This window comes from Polypterus senegalus, chromosome 3 (assembly GCF_016835505.1).
Source record: "Polypterus senegalus isolate Bchr_013 chromosome 3, ASM1683550v1, whole genome shotgun sequence".
NCBI classification, from domain to species: Eukaryota; Metazoa; Chordata; class Cladistia; order Polypteriformes; family Polypteridae; genus Polypterus; species Polypterus senegalus.
Window position 1 is genome coordinate 269,109,036 of NC_053156.1, and position 16,600 is coordinate 269,125,635.

At 38.0% G+C, this 16,600-nt stretch overlaps 1 protein-coding gene across 1 annotated transcript; it reads left to right on the top strand.

The window, feature by feature from the left end:
* Window positions 1-143: 143 nt before the first annotated feature.
* Window positions 144-15,767, top strand: fam72a (family with sequence similarity 72 member A). The gene is made up of 5 exons (XM_039749163.1): window positions 144-334; window positions 7,879-8,057; window positions 9,670-9,747; window positions 10,182-10,306; window positions 13,015-15,767. Exons 1-5 carry the CDS (start codon window positions 332-334, stop codon window positions 13,107-13,109), a joined length of 480 nt encoding a protein of 159 aa, XP_039605097.1. The 5' UTR covers window positions 144-331; the 3' UTR covers window positions 13,110-15,767.
* Window positions 15,768-16,600: the final 833 nt, after the last annotated feature.

Sequence of the window (16,600 nt, forward strand, 5' to 3'; positions counted from 1 at the left end):
CTATTGGTGAAGATCTAACCAGTTGCATTGGCTGCTGGAATTTGATTAAAAGTGTTTTTGCCCCAATTGCGCCAAAGGAGTTGGTTTTCTAACCGCCAATCAGTTGTAGGCGTCCTCAACAAGCATCCAATGGAGGATGGAGACGCCTCGATTTGAATTTGTTTAAGGAAGTTTCTATCGAAGGAAATAAACTGAAGTATACTCTCTGGCAACCAAAAAGAGAAAGTGGAGAGTGTCAGAGCGCCGAAGGTGAGACTGGACATCGTAGCCAAAGATAATCTTGGGTCTGCCTACAAATATAAGTACAGATTCTACAGTGCTCTCTTAGCGTATGGTAGGTAATTTACATGGCTATTCTTGGTTTTCAGATAACGCCAATAGTAATTATAATAGATTGGCGATCGGCTCGGACATATTAGAATTACTATAAACTGACGTTATGACTATTAACAAAGGAGTATTGTGTATTTCAGTACATTATTTACCGATAATATATTGTAGGTGATATGTTTCGGGTATCTGCACACCTTACAAATAATCAGTGTTTTTGAATCGCTTTGTGTAGGTACCTTTCAATTCTAATACACTTTGAAGTGACTGTAAATGAAGATCGGTGCTGCTTCCCTCTATTTGAGCTTCGGGTTCTTTTAAGACAGTGTGACCATCATGTTGTATATGAAAGGTCTGCAAGTTTAAATTACAGCCCAGCTACCTTTGCTGATCGTGCTTGTTTCCCGCTTGAAATCATTATCTTTATACGATTTTATTATAGTTCTGTACTTGTAGCCTAGGGTTTTGCTAGTTAGAGTGAATTGCGTATATCAAATTCCTTTTAATTTTACTTGTGAGTTTTGTGGTGGTACAAGGCTGAGCAGTAATCTCAGAATACTAGCGAAATTCTAGATGTTCCAAGCCCTCCTGAGAGATTTTTACAGCCTGACTTGGGTTTGGCCCAGTTTCTTCTACTAGTCTGTTCGTGGTACACCTGTGGAATGCACCAACAAGTTATCCTGGCTTGATGCCCAGACCCTTTTGCCTGGTTCCTCTAAATCCTAAGGAATTAGTGACATTTTGTGATTAATAAAGTATTGGGATTAATAAAGTATCTATCTATCTATCTATCTATCTATCTATCTATCTATCTATCTATCTATCTATCTTAGCCCACAGTGGGATAATCATCAGTTGCTGAACTAAACCTCTCTTCAGACTGAGACAAAGTAAGACAGAGACTCACACATACAATGGATAAGCCTTGGTTTGCTGGCTTGTACCGTCAGCCTGGTTCCAGCAGTCATAAGCTGAAGGCCACAACCATAAAAGAGCTGAAGAGTAGATTGGCATGGAATTCAAGAGGTTCATCTAATGGGTTTACATTCATTTTAACACCACTCTCTGGTAAAGAGTCCCGAGTATGAGTGTTACTGCTACACCAATATGTTTGTTAAGCAAATATTCTCCCTTATCCTTGGTTGTAAACAAGACCTGGAGTTACTTAAACCTCTCCACTTGGAGAGCCATGAACTCGCATTTGGATATAACAGTTCTTATATTGACCGCATCACTTTCTGTTGTATGAAGGGCCAACAACATCTTTAACAAAGGAAAACTTGTTGAGTGCTACGCAGTCCTCTTTATTAAGTAATCCAGAACACTCTGGAGTCTCTTCATGCTAACTCCATGTTAACAATCAAAAATTACAGTCCTTAACAAAACTGCACTGCATAACAACTTTACCCTGCACTAGGTAACAGGTAGGTCAAAAGAAAATTTAACTAGCAAAAGGCCTGGTTTAGGGTGGTGCTTGGACATTAGTCACTATTGGGCTGGCCGTGGTGTACCTCTTTGTTTCTTCTTTCTAACCATTTTCTTAATTGATTTAGGCCAGTGTAGTGTCACAGAGATTGGAGTCAATACCAGCAGCATTGATTGGTAAGCAGCAACACATATATCCCTGTATGGGATATATAGATATTAAATTGATTATTTTTAGCCTCAAGGATGTAATTAGCCACTTGTGCAAAGTTGGTGTAAGCTTTAATGACCATGAAAGATGTGGCAGCATCCCTCTAATGGCACTCCTATCTGGATACCTGCAAGACAGCATGGTAACTGTAGTTCGGACAGACAGTACTGCTGGGGTCCTGGTGTGCCACTTGAGGGAGGCTCCTCTGTTCTCATGACATTCTTTCTGATCCGGAAGTGCTCCGTGGATGCAACATCATTGCACTCTGGGGTCCAAGCTAAAAGAAGCTCCTCTGTCCTAGCCAGATGAGTCAGAGGCGGGAGTGAAATGCATATGAAATTTGACCAATGAGAGGAGAGCATTTAGTCTGTCAAGCTTGTTTGTTTAGCTAATAGCAAAGCTGTGTCAGTATCTCATCCAGATACTTCTTAAAGGTTGTTAGGGTTATAGCTTCATCTACATGTCTCAATAGTTTGTCCCAGATACCTACAACTCTTTGCATAAAGAAGTACTTTCTGGCTTTAGTCCTAAATGCACTTCACTTTAATTTAATCTCATTGAGCATGTGATTCACTGTTTAGTTGGAAGAATTCTGTTGGATCTAATTTATCAATGAGAATTTCTGAAGACCTGGATTAGGTCCCAACACAGTCCCCTGATCTTTTTTATTCTATGTGTCTGTTGGAGTAAGACATATCAGTAAGTCCTGGCGTATATCTGGTTGCTCTCTTCTGCACAGCTTCAAGTGTTGCTTTATGTTTCTTGTAGTGTGGCAACTAGAAAATTTCACAATACTCCAAACAAAGCTCACCTGGAGAGGAAGAGAGGAGAAGGAGGAAAGAAAACAATTGTGCTTGTTGGACAAAAACAACTGTTAAAAACATATCTCTTCAAAAAAAAGCTGTTTGTGAGCATGTACAGTATTTTACTATTGGATCACAAGCAGATTTAGTGACTTGCTCAGGGTCACACAGTGAGTTGGAGACGAGCATTTAACCATCGGCTGTGTGGTTTATATAATAGCACTTGCTTTTTTTGCTTCTCATAAAATGCTAGTATATCAGCGAAACACAATATTCCTTACTGTATATAGACTCCTGTTGACTGTTTGCTAATGATATGTGTTTCTCTAACATGTCTGGTAATAATTGCATCCATGATACTTGTAAAATCAGAGCTCTCCCCTTTTTATTCATATAGTATATATAACAGGTAGTTGTAAATTAGTTCCCACTCTTTGGGAATTTTCTTGGTTTGGAATGGCCTCCAAAAAATAAAGTTTATAGGCCTCTAATCCTTAGTATCATTGAACACTTTTTGCATAAATGTAAACTTGTCCCAGAGATCTGTTTGATTTTGTTGCTTTATCTTAGTAGTACTTCTCTCTCTCTCTCTGTACTTTTCAGGTTTCAGTTTCTTCATAAGCATATCAGCCCAATGTAGTGTGCAGTAATATAACATGAAAGATGAATTACAGTCAGTATAAATTTAACAGAATAAACAGAAAAATGGCGCATATATATATATATGTATATGTATATGTATATGTATATATATATATGTATATATATATGTATATATAATATATTAATATATGTATATATACTGCTCAAAAGAGTTAAAGGAACACTTTTTAATCAGAGTATAGCATAAAGTCAATGAAACTTATGGGATATTAATCTGGTCAGTTAAGTAGCAGAGGGGGTTGTGAATCAGTTTCAGCATGCTGTAGTGTTAATGAAATTAACAACAGATGCACTAGAGGGGCAACAATGAGATGACCCCAAAACAGGAATGGTTTAACAGGTGGAGGCCACTGACATTTTTCCCTCCTCATCTTTTCTGACTGTTTCTTCTCTAGTTTTGCATTTGGCTACAGTCAGTGTCACTACTGGTAGCATGAGGTGATACCTGGACCCTACAGAGGTTGCACAGGTAGTCCAACTTCTCCAGGATGGCACATCAATACGTGTCATTGCCAGAAGGTTTGCTGTGTCTCCCTGCACAGTCTCAAGGGCATGGAGGAGATTCTAGGAGACAAGCAGTTACTCTAGGAGAGCTGGAGAGGGCCATAGAAGGTCCATAACCCATCAGCAGGACCAGTATCTGCTCCTTTGGGCAAGGAGGAACAGGATGAGCACTGCCAGAGCCCTACAAAATGACCTCCAGCAGGCCACTGGTGTGAATGTCTCTGACCAAACAACCAGAAAGACTTCATGAGGGTGACCCAAGGGCCCCATGTCCTCTAATGGGCCCTGAGCTCACTGCCCAGCAGCATGCAACTCGATTGGCATTCGCCATAGAATACCAGAATTGGCAGATGCACCACTGGTGCCCTGTGCTTTTTACAGATGAGAGCAGGTTCACCCTGAGCACGTGACAGAAGTGAAAGGGTCTGGAGAAGCCATGGAGAACATTATGCTGCCTGTAACATCATTCAGCATGAGCAGTTTGGTGGTGGGTTAATGATTGTCTGGGGAGGCATATCCATGGAGGGTCACACAGACCGCTTTAGGCTTGACAAAGGCACCTTGGCTGCCATTAGGTATCAGGATGAAATCCTTGGACCCATTGTCAGACCCTATGCTGGTACAGTGGCTCCTGGTGCACGACAATTCCTGGCCTCATGTGGTGAGAGTATGCAGGCAGTTCCTGGAGGATGAAGGAATTGATACCATTGACTGGCCACCACACTTTCCTGACCTAAATCCAATAGAACACCTCTGGGACATTATGTTTTGGTCCATCCAATGCCACTAGGTTGCACCTCAGACTGTCCAGGAGCTCAGTGATGCCCTGGTCCAGATCTGTGAGGAGATCCCCCACAACACCATCTGTCATCTCATTAGAAGCATGCACCGATGTTGTCAGGAATGTATACAAGAACACAGGGGCCATACAAAGTGCTGCGTACAATTTTGAGTTGCTGCAATTAAATTTTGGCAAAATGGACTAGCCTGCCACATAATTTTTTCACTCTGATTTTTGGGGCGTCTTTGAATTCAGGGCTCTGTAGGTTGATCATTTTCATTTCCATCAAACGATGTGGCATCCTTTCATTCCTAACACATTACCCAGTCTATATCAGTATAGATATCCAGGAGGATTTCTTTTTCCCATTGAGATCTGATGTGTTTTCAAAGTGTTCCTTTAATTTTTTTGAGCAGTTTATATATGATATATATAAGATGTGCATATAACCAGGGTGGTTTTATCTGTCTCATGTCAATTAAGAAAAACTAACAATATGAGAGAGAGTAATATGAAGAAACCTCAGTTTATTTAAAAATATAGACATATTTATTTAGATATATAGACATATATTCCCTTGTTTTGTATTTTAATATTTCCTGTAGGTGCTGAGAGCTTTCCAAATTTCTTTTCTGATGAAAACTTAAAAAATTCAATTCAATGCATTTCATATTTTCATCCACATATCTTCAAACCTGCTTAACCTGAGCAGGGTTGTAGGGAAACTGAAGCCTATCCCAGCAAGTACTGGGTGCTAAGCTGGAAGAATCCCTGGACAGGACACCAGTCCATTGCAAGGTGAACACACTCACATAAACAAGCAACCGGGCCCATTTACTAATTTCAGTTCGCCTAATCTGCATGTCTCTGGACTTTTGGAGGAAGCCCAAATGGAATCAGGAAGAATAAGCAAACTCCACACAGGCAGCATCCAGGTTGTGAATCCAAGACTGCTTGTCACAAAGCAGCAGAGCTACCAATGTGCCACCCTTTGCTGTTTCCTATTGAATATATTTTATTTTTCATTTACTGTTCTTTGTACATTTTACCTCATCCTTCAAAGTTCAGTTGTTAAAATCCTGAAATGTTTGACTTGCTCATTTCCTGGGATCTTCATCTGTAAAAGCATTTCACTCTTTCTAGCATTGTGATCAACTGTCATTTTCCTATGCTTGCAAGTTGATGCTGGAGTATTTTTTATTATGTTGGTATTGTATAACCTCCTACACATCCATTGGGGAGTACTTTTATATTTTGTTTTGCTTCTTCATTTAGGGATGAACACATTCTCTGTTGTATAAAGTACACCTTTAAAAGTCAATAACCATTTTCTCCTTCCTTCACTTAAAACCAACCACTATTATTTGTTACCTTTCATTCCCATTATATTTCACTATTCTTCAGTATAAGGCTCATATACATGTTCATTATTCCCCACACAGGTCTGCTGTTATTTCTGATGGCTCATTCACTGTTGTGCACTGCTAAAATTCTCTTTTTGCTGGTAATTCATATTAGTACACTTTTTCATTTTTTAATGTAGTAATGTTTCAGTTTTGAGGCATACCAGTTTATTTCTTGCCCATCTTAAGTCACCTCTTTTCAGCACATTTGCAACCTTTACTATTACAATTTATTTTTTATGTTTATTATGGCTAAACCATGCAACCCTGTGTTGGAATAGGCTGGTTTGAAATAGAATGCATGAATGAAAAGAAAGTGTGTTTTTGTGAAAATTTGTCATTTTGTTCCAGCCCTGTGATATGGCTTCTTTTCAATTCCAGATGAAATGGCACTATAATATGCAAAGACCACAGGCAAGACAATAACCTCTGGCATTTCCGCAGATCTACTGTGTTAGAGACGAGTAAGGATTTAGTGGCAAACAGTTCAACTTTTACACCTACAGTACATTCGCTATATATCATACTCTTATTATTTATTTTCCCAAATTTCGCAAAATAAGTCCTTCACTGAAATTGTAGTCTTTGTGCCATTTTTATTTCCAAGCACTGACACTTAAAATAATTTTTTAATGTGACATTATTTTATGTTGTCAAAAAGTGAAATATGCTGTGTTTGGAAGTTTTACCACCTGTGTTGTGAAATATCTTGGTGTACATATGAAATATGTTTGCCTAAAGAGGATAGAATTGCCTTACATTTGACCTCCACTAGTGAATCAGTAAAATTAGAGATCTGGTCACAAATCTTGGTAAGGCAGTAATATTCCTTTTATCTATTTATATATAACTAGCCATTCCCGCGTAGTAGTAAAACAGGACAAACTTTAAAAATCAATAAACAAAAAGGTATCGCTAGCTAAGCGGAGGCAAGTTACGCTCCAAAACAGAGGTAGACCGACTCCCCACTTCTGACATCCCGCTTCCTCCTCCCCTTGGCCTGCAACCTCTGTCTCGAATATGCGTAAATATATCACTCCTGCAAGCGAACTATGACTCTTAGCGCAATGAGAGAAGTTGCAAAAAGCAAGCAGAATGTTCAAGCAAATTAATAGACAAAAACCCCGATCTAAATCCTTAAAGTAGTTCTGTCATTTGCTAGCTAAATTGATGTAAGATACGCCGCAGGGCTGGCGCATGAGTGAGTAGGGCCCGCCCCACCACACTTCGCCCCTCTGCATCTCTCTCGGATTCACACAAATCGGTATTGCAAGCAAACTATGATACACAACATAGTGAAAGAGATCACAAAATCAACTGAAATGTTCAAGCAAATTATGGAAAAAAAACCTGATCCAAATCTGTTAAGTAGTTCTCTTGTTAAAAGCAGATAGATGTTGGAACATATACAGTCCAAAACAGAACTGCCTCAGTATTATCAAGATGGCGGCTTTAATGACCATTAAAGGAAATGATGTCATCAGAACCGGAAGTGACGTCGTTGGCTGCCCCAGAGCCGGGCGGGATTTCCCTAGAATGGTCTGTAAGAGATCGAGAGAGAGAATTAATGCACTTCGCCACCCCCTGGTCCGGCATGGAATTACATGTATTCGAGCGCTTTAGTTGACTCCTAAACACGCGTGTGTGACAAGATATAGAGAGAGCGATATCTCAATATGACAGGGACAGATGTTATTTTTCTGTACATCTTACAGATTACCTGCCATTTCTTTTTATTGTCTATCTTATTATTTTCAGATTGTGTATGAACACCTGGATAGTTTAGAAACTATGCCTTCACCAGATTTTAAAAACAAATGTGTTTCACTCATTTTTTGCAAATTTTGTGAAAATATCCTATGCACAAGAGGAATGAAAGCCGTGCTTCTGGCTGACAATGAAGTGGAATTGTATTCAACTGACATCCCCCCTAACAGGTAAGGTAATACTATCTTAGCCAACAGGGCTGACACTCTCTTATTTTTGTAAGAATGGTTTTATCAGTAGTTCTGTACTTGCATTCAAAAATGATGGCCATGATCCCAGTTTTGAAAAGGGGTACCTGATGATGTACTTCAATTACAGATAGATAACATTCCTTCAGTGGTGGGAATACCTGCTTTGGAATAAATACTCTGGCTAGTGGTCCATCCTGTGAACCAGAAGGAACGGTGTGCATTCTGTCTTGTTTGTGACGTGGTGTCCACCTGTTTTCCATGCATGGTTATTTAAGCTATCACGGGAATTTTAATGTTGTCTACAGGTTTTTTTTTTTTTTTGGACTGGCAGAATGATTCCTGGTGCTTGGGCTTTCTATGGAATGCAGTGCTTTAGGGCAGAGTTATACAGTTATTTACTAAGTAAAGTAGTATCCATATTTTGTATTTTAAGCTGAACTACTTTGATGTCGGTGTAGGACTCCATCCTGGCTATGTTTTGTCTCTGCTTCTGCTTGAACTGGACATGCTACCAGAGCACAGCTCTACTTTGGAGAATATTCAGATTGGGAACTTAAGGGTTGAGTGACTGACTTTTATCTTTGGCACACTGAATTGAAAGTTGTGTCCTAACATCATGATCTCATTTTATATTTATTTGGAATTGCAGTAAATACATGTAATTAATCCCATTGTTACCTATAAGACTGTAACTTCTTCTTGGCTTAATTCTTTCATCAGTAACATTTTGCGCTTCCTTCAGTTTGCATTTGATATGGTGGTGGTGTAGTGGTTAGTGCTGTTGGCTCAAATCTTCAAAACACTGGAGCTGAATGTTGCCAGGGTATCGTCTTATCTGCTTTTTGCATTTTCTCCCATTCTTGATATCACATTTACGCAAGTTCTGTGTATTGGGTTAATAGGTACGAGTCAACTAGCTCTGTGTGAGTACCCTATGATGAATTTGTGTCTGATACTGTTGGATAGGCTCCAGCTATTGTGGACTTGTATTGGATTAAGCTGGTTCAATAGTGGATGGATCACTGCTGAAACAGTAGGTTAAGGAGTCCTTATCAATGATGTTTAACTGCGTGTGTTAGTTTTGATGCTTTTAGCACTGTTCAGAACTATGGTTTGGACATATTCTTGTATATGCTGGATTTATTTTAGGTTGCTCACTTGCCTTCCCTAATGTACAAAGGTATTCATGTTTGCCACCATGGCAATGCTGTTTGTAAACTCACCTAAGCTTAAATACAAAATTAAAATGTGAAAGAGTTTTCAGCTTCTGTTTTGACCTTGTACAGAAGTATTATCATAGCATCATCATATATTTCATTAGGCATTATTACAGCTTTAGCCAAAAATGAAAAAAATGCCTTTATCAGTCCCAAATTGTTTTGACAGGTATTGCACAATTAATACTTAGGGATTCATTAAGGCGTTTTGCATTTTTGTGAAAAATACACTTGCAGAAAAAATACTCTCGCTATTTTCATTTAATGTGTTAGATTTTCTAATATTGTTTCACACAATGTCTTGGTTTGGACTGTGTAACTGTTGTATTGTTACTTTGTAGTATATAAAGTGTTTCTCCTTTTCTTCTTTTAAGCACCATAGACTTTGTGTCCAGCTGTTACTGTACAGAATCCTGCAGATGCAAACTAAAGGACATTGCATGCCTGAAATGGTAAATTTTTTTTTATGTCTTTCTAAATATTAACATAGTGGACGCAGTATGAAAATGGATCCTAAAGATGTACGTGTTAGATTTACAGGTAACTGTGCATGTGATTGTCCTGAAATGGACTGGCATGCCATTGTACTCGGTGCTTCAGAGAAATGCATACCTCCCTAAATTTCTAACTTTAAATATATGAGTTAAGAAAATTAATGGGTGAATAGTTCCTGGTTTTTAACATATTGCCTCAAAATCATAAATGTACTTATTTAATGAAGACCTAGTCATTGAATAAATGTGATGTTTTATTAAAGCTGTTTTTTTTCCATATACTGTACATGTTGCATGGAATGTTTTCTTTTTTTAACATTGCATTATTATAAGGATGATCTGTTTATTAAATTTTACACAATGTCAACATCCTGGTTTCTGTCTTGTTTCAGTGGCAATATTGTTGGCTATCATGTCGTAGTACCCTGCAAACCATGCCTTATGTCCTGCAACAATGGACATTTCTGGATGTTTCACACGAGGGCTGTGTTTGCCATCAACAGACTTGATTCATCAGGTAAGCATTTTTGGTCTTTGTTTATCTGAATTATCAGGCAGTTTGATGCCAATTGAGCAAATGACTCTGCATCAGCATTTACTTTGTTTTGGCCTGTCTGAAGTTTATACATGGATATAAAAGTGATATTCATGTTTCAGGGGGAAAAAAAACCTGGGCTGTAAGGTATCAAATTGTATATGTGTGTATTTATTATATGTATGTATATTACTTAATAGATATTGTAGTCATCTGACAAAACACTAGAGTCTACACATAACAGTTGGGGCACCAATGTGGTGATGCTCTTTTAATCAATAAATACAAAACGAAAAATGCATGCACAGTGGCACAACTAAAATGTTGGCAGCAATAGCCCAAAAACAGATTTCCAACACTGGAAAAGGTTTGACTGAAGCATCACACAGGAACTGCAACTGAAAGGGGCGTGGGATAAGTGCCCTCACTGGCCATCTTCTTGAACAGCGATAGGTGAGAAGAAACGGTTAGCACTAGGCTCTCCCCCCTTGTCCTGTAATGGTATTGCTTACCTCAGGTGAGCCAGTGAGGTGGTCCCCAGGTGCATGTATGTGACAATATAAAATATTTAATGAAAATTTTCTTTACAGAGTGCTTTACACTCGGAAAAGAGCCAATAAGTGACTTGGTGGCTACTGCTCGAAACAGTGAACCATAACCTTCTTGCTAACTTAGTTTGACCTAAAACAAGTAACTTTCCCAGGTCTAGAAATATTTGAATAATTGTACTGTCCACCTGTGAGTTCAAAATCTTTTTGGATTAATTCTTTAGCTAAAATACTAATTTTTTTGTATTCATTTGGACTGCTTTTGTTTCATTATTAATGTGCAACTGTGTAAAAGTCCATTTGAAGTAATGGACCTTATTGCACCTACAGTAACTGCATTAAAAAAGAAATAGTGGCTTGCTTAGGTGAAATCATACCTTTATTAAATAAAGTAAAGCAAATTTATTGAAAGCCATTCTGTGTGTGTGTGTGTGTGTTTTTTTTTTTTATTGTTGCCAAGGTACTTCCACAGAAATCAAAAATGCATTGTTTTACCCAATTACACCATTTACCACCATTTGCTGGAGCAGACGATTGTTTTTTATTTAATGTCATATAGCAGTGTTTTATTTGGCTTATTTGTTTCGGCGATATATGAGTTTGCTGATTGAATAGACTTTTTTTAATTGTTGTAATTTTAGTTTTACTGAAACTTATGCTAAAATATCATATTGTTGTATTTTATTATTTTATGTTGAGTACGACTGCCAAACTTGTTTTCAAAGAACCTGTATAAGTTTATAGTGTCACTTCAGCTGTGTGTCTTTTTTTTTTTTTTTTTTTTTTTAAGGGGTTTCCAGATAGTTTAAAAGTAAACTACCAGAAAGGCTTTCAGTAGCTAGTATGATTTGTGTACAAAAAAAAAAAAACTCCACAGTCCAAGTGTCTTTGTTTTGAATGTTTTAGTGAAATTCAAAGCAAACTATTCACACAAAAAATAAAGGGTGATATTACACACACACACACACACACACACACGCAAAAAAAAACCTTTTTGTCCATTATGTTTTGTCAAGGCTAAGTGTCCAGGTTACATTTCTTAAAGTTTCTATGTATTCTCGCATACACTAAGACCTACACTTGATATTTGTATATTCGGTCAGAAAACTATATGCTGTTAATGCCTTTCTGGCCGTCTTAACTGCAGTCTGAGAGCATTCTGTTGTCACACAGGGATATAGCTGAACATTAAAAACATTCTGTTAACTTGTTAGCTTATGGTGGGGTAGCAGAATCTTAAATTATCTATGTGAAAACAAGATTCTATTCACATGAAACAAAAACCTAAGGTAAATTTACCATTAAGATTTGGCTCTTACAGTCACTATCGTCGCTTAAAGTACAGTGAAATGTTCACATACTGTATGTAGCATGTGCATGGCATGATGCCACTCTCTAGTGCCATGGATAGTGAGTATATCTACCTAACCTTGAAACTTCTGTCTTCTTACCTTGGAACAAATAGACATTTAAAGAAAATGCAGGGAAATGGCCTGATACAGGCCACACTGGGAGCCCTTGGTCGCTTTTTAGTTTAAAACCAATTCTTTCACTACTCAAGTAGGCTCATTTCTACCTGACATGCCATCTTTTCAAACTAATTTGGTCAATTAATTATTGCCAGTCTCATGTGGCATAAACTCACTGTTATGATCCTGTCTTTTTAGAATTCAAGCTGACCAAATATTTCTTTATCTTTTAACAATGTATATCACTTTGAGTCAAATCAAATCTTTCATGTTTGTACTTAGTACATGAAAATTGACGTAGTCAAATGTTTCACTACTCGCTGATTAAAGAAAAATTGAAGTTTAAATATATATAAATATATAAATGGATGGCTTATGAATATTTTATACCTGAGTGAGAGTATTAAAGTATCAAATCAATTTCAATTTCCCTCATGTTGTAAGAAGAAAAACGAAGAATAAGCTTCACTGAAAATATATTTGGTAAGTAAAAGCCATGCATGTAAATTTAACTTTGAAAAAATGGACACCAAGTAAAATGATTTTCTAAAATATTAATTAAGTCATTCAGTAACTGACTATAATGCATATATTTTGTTCTTCTTTATACTTAAATAATCTTATTGTGTGTTCAAGAAAATGTGTCCTCAATTACTAACGGTTCTTGTTTTAGGTCTAAAACTGCTGCTTTGGCGTGACCTGCCTGAAATTGAGGAGACAGGCAATGAAGAGTTAGACTGGCTCTCTGAAGAGGAGTGCATCAGATAAGACTGTTTTTTTAATGTTTAGTGAACATGGAGAACTGTCGCACACATTTTCATTAAATTATCACAAAGTGTGTGCTGTGGAATTGTATTTGTGTTTTGGAAGCCCGTTCAAGGAACCTGGGAATGCAATCGTCTTCCACATGTCCATGTAAAGTCTTTTCAGCAGCTTTTTTGGACCATTCATCACCAAACTGAATATCTTTTTCTTTTCTACATCCTGAAGATACTGTACTTTCTTCTCTTTACAAAGATTCTGCTTAATGAGAAAAAGCAGGATTCCATTAGATATCACTGTGGGCCTACCCATCACTGCAGTATCGTTCAGCAATGGTAAATTCACAAAGAAGTCATTGTGGAGCTGTGTAATTCCTACTTAATGATTACTGTAATTACCAATGTTTAGAAAGTTGGAGCCTGCGGGCAAGATATTGAGTTATAAAAGGCGTGAATGAACAGGTTTTTTAGCATTCCAGCTACCCTGTAAAATGAGACCTGACAAGAGCCAAACTAAATCTGCTTTCACACCAAAAATGTTTTCAGTTCTAGCAGTGAAATGACTTTGTGATACTCTTTAATGTAGTTGACGGTTCACATTAGACAAGCAATGCTGTTAATCAAAAAGAAAACATTTTTAACATAAAGCCCATTAATGTAGCACTTTTGTTTTAAGAATCCATTTAATGTGCCGGCAAAGCTGCAGCACCAGTTCTCATTACAAATAAAAATTGCTCATTTTAATGATAAAGCCAAAAATGTAAAAGAAGAAAGAGCGAAAGTCTTTGATAGTAGCATTAGAACTATATTACCTGCCGTATGTCAAGCCAGTCCCGCTTGTTTCGTGTGTATATACTGTAAGAATGTCAAAATTGGCATCATGTTTATTAAAATAATTGCTGTTTCAATTGTTCTTTGGATAGCTGAAACGGTTCTCATTTTACACCTCAGGATTACGTGCTTTCTTGCGCATATAAGACACGGATTAGACAAGAAATTCCTAAATGAATGACAGAAACCCAAAACACAACTTCCCTCTGTAAAGCACATGGAATTTGTAGTCTCTTTTATTAATATAAATACTGTAAGTAGTTTATGTAGTACAGTTATTTTTTGGCAGGACAACAACTTTTCTGAAAAGATGAATGAAGCACAGTGAGTGGCTAATCATCTGATAGTATTGAGTTTCATAATGTGTGTGTGTGTGTGTTTGTGTGTGTTCATTGTGCCTTCCTGACTTGTTTTCTAGCTTCCAGCGTCACTTGACTAAAGCTGGCCATAAAGAAGCATTTTCAATATAGGAGGTCATATTGCCCATTTTAGACCCTAATTAATACTGGTGATATTGTAGCGTTAAATATAGCATAAAATGTTATTATGCTTTTTTTTTTGTTCTTTGTTTCCAAAAACAGCCTAAACACACTGAGGTTTACTTTATAATGTTATTGCAAGCAGCTGCCACGGTGTCTTGAAATGAGAGCATCAACAATATCGGGTATGTTTATGTAAACAAGTGTGTTTGCCTCTTGTAATTTGAAAGTTACGTTGGTCAAAAGAGTTGTGTGGGTAGAAGAAATTGAATGCTGTTATTCCACTCCATTATACACCATATATTTTCATCTGTCCCTTGAGCTGTGCAAATGTAAGCACTGCTTTTCACCAGGCTGGCTGCTTATCTCGCATTATGGAGATCGCTTGTCATCTCCCTACCTGCCCAGATCTGCTTGATGCTCCGCAGGCTCTTTAAGCGTGTCATTCAAAGGCAGTACTGCTTTGACAGCATAGGGGCAGCAGAGCCAGGCATCATTAAGAGCTGTCACCTGACAGTGATAATGAGCCTCCTAACACAACAGCTCAGGTGAGAAACACTCAGGCAGAATCTAGCTAGAGAACTGTATGTGTAATAAATATGTTTATATCTTCTTGGTAGAATTGTAGTAGGAGAATGTGCATGAAAATCTAATGAAGAAGTACATCCTCAACAAGTTCTGTCAGGTTTTGTCTCAAGCCTTTTTAAATTTTACATCATGAAGCAGTTTATATTCTATTTAAAATAATAATGGATTCCTTCACACAATTCATTGTAGTCGGTCATGCAATTTAATTTTTTTTTATTTTATTCTCTGCTTTTCAAGCATTGTCACATTTAGGCCAGGAGTAAACATTAATAGGATGTGAAATTGTATCCAAACGTGGCCTCGTGGAGTGAGTTTTACCATTATCAGTAATATATTCTATGTTACTCCCCATATAGGTCACATTAGGCAGCTCTCTCCACAAGTGTACTTTTGAATCCTGGTCTGGTTACTCTTTTTGTGTCCATATTATCTTTTCTCCAGGTTACTCCATTTTTTTCCTCTCACATCTGAAAGACATGTTTGCCAGGTTAATTGGTAACTCTGTATTGGCACAATGTGAGATAGTGTGCCCCACAATTGATTACCACCTTTTCCGAGGTTGGTCCCTAACTTTACACCCAATGCTGCCAGGAACCTTGCGGCTTTGAATTGAACTGTGCAGGTTCAGGAAGTGAGTGGGTGAATGTTGATGTAATTGTAATTGTAATGTGATGTTTTGTTCATTCAGATATTGTTGAAATATTATGTACTGTATCTGGTTAGGGCGGCACAGTGGTGCAGTGGTATCGCTGCTGCCTCGCGGTTAGGAGACCCGAGTTCGCTTCCCGGGTCCTCCCTGCGTGGAGTTTGCATGTTCTCCCCGTGTCTTTTCCCCGTGGGTTCCCTCCGGGCGCTCCGGTTTCCTCCCACAATCCAAAGACATGCAGGTTAGGTGGATTGGCGATTCTAAATTGGCCCTAGTGTGCGCTTGGTGTGTGGGTGTGTTTGTGTGTGTCCTGCGGTGAGTTGGCACCCTGCCCAGGATTGGTTCCTGCCTTGTGCCCTGTGTTGGCTGGGATTGGCTCCAGCAGACCCCCGTGACCCTGAAGTTGGGATATAGCGGGTTGGATAATGGATGGATGTATCTGCTTAAGATTGATTGATTTTCAAGATAAAATGTCATCTGAACATTTATACTGTTATACAAGTATATTTGTGAAATGGAACAGAAAAGAGGTTTGAACTGCATTTTTGGTTCAAACTGCTTTCTACTGGAACCTAACTGAATTAGAGGTAGAACAATCCAAAAAAAATAAAAAAAACAAGTTAGGAAATGTATAGCTAATGTAACTTTCACTCCTCTTAAGAAGACTTAAGCAGATGTCCCCTTACACAACATCTAGTTGGAGGCTTTGCAGTGTGATATACACAAGGGATTGCACTTGGAGATCTCGGATCCTGAGTATGTCTTTTTATGTGACTAGAAGTCGCTGGGGGTGTCAAATTACACTCCAGCACAGTTTCACACTTCTAAAGAATCACATGCTTGCTAATAACGGCCAGTTAGGTACTGCCAAGCAGTGCTGGTGCTATTCCAAGGTTTTACAATTATGATGAGTTCAACCACAATCTCAGGCAATTTTTCATTTTTCCATTCTGT

What these genes read in the sequence shown, in the direction of transcription:
- fam72a (XM_039749163.1), top strand. An exon ending in GACATTGCATGCCTGAAATG is followed by an intron (nt 9,748 to 10,181) that starts GTAAATTTTTTT and finishes GTCTTGTTTCAG; the next exon opens with TGGCAATATTGTTGGCTATC. An exon ending in CAACAGACTTGATTCATCAG is followed by an intron (nt 10,307 to 13,014) that starts GTAAGCATTTTT and finishes TTCTTGTTTTAG; the next exon opens with GTCTAAAACTGCTGCTTTGG.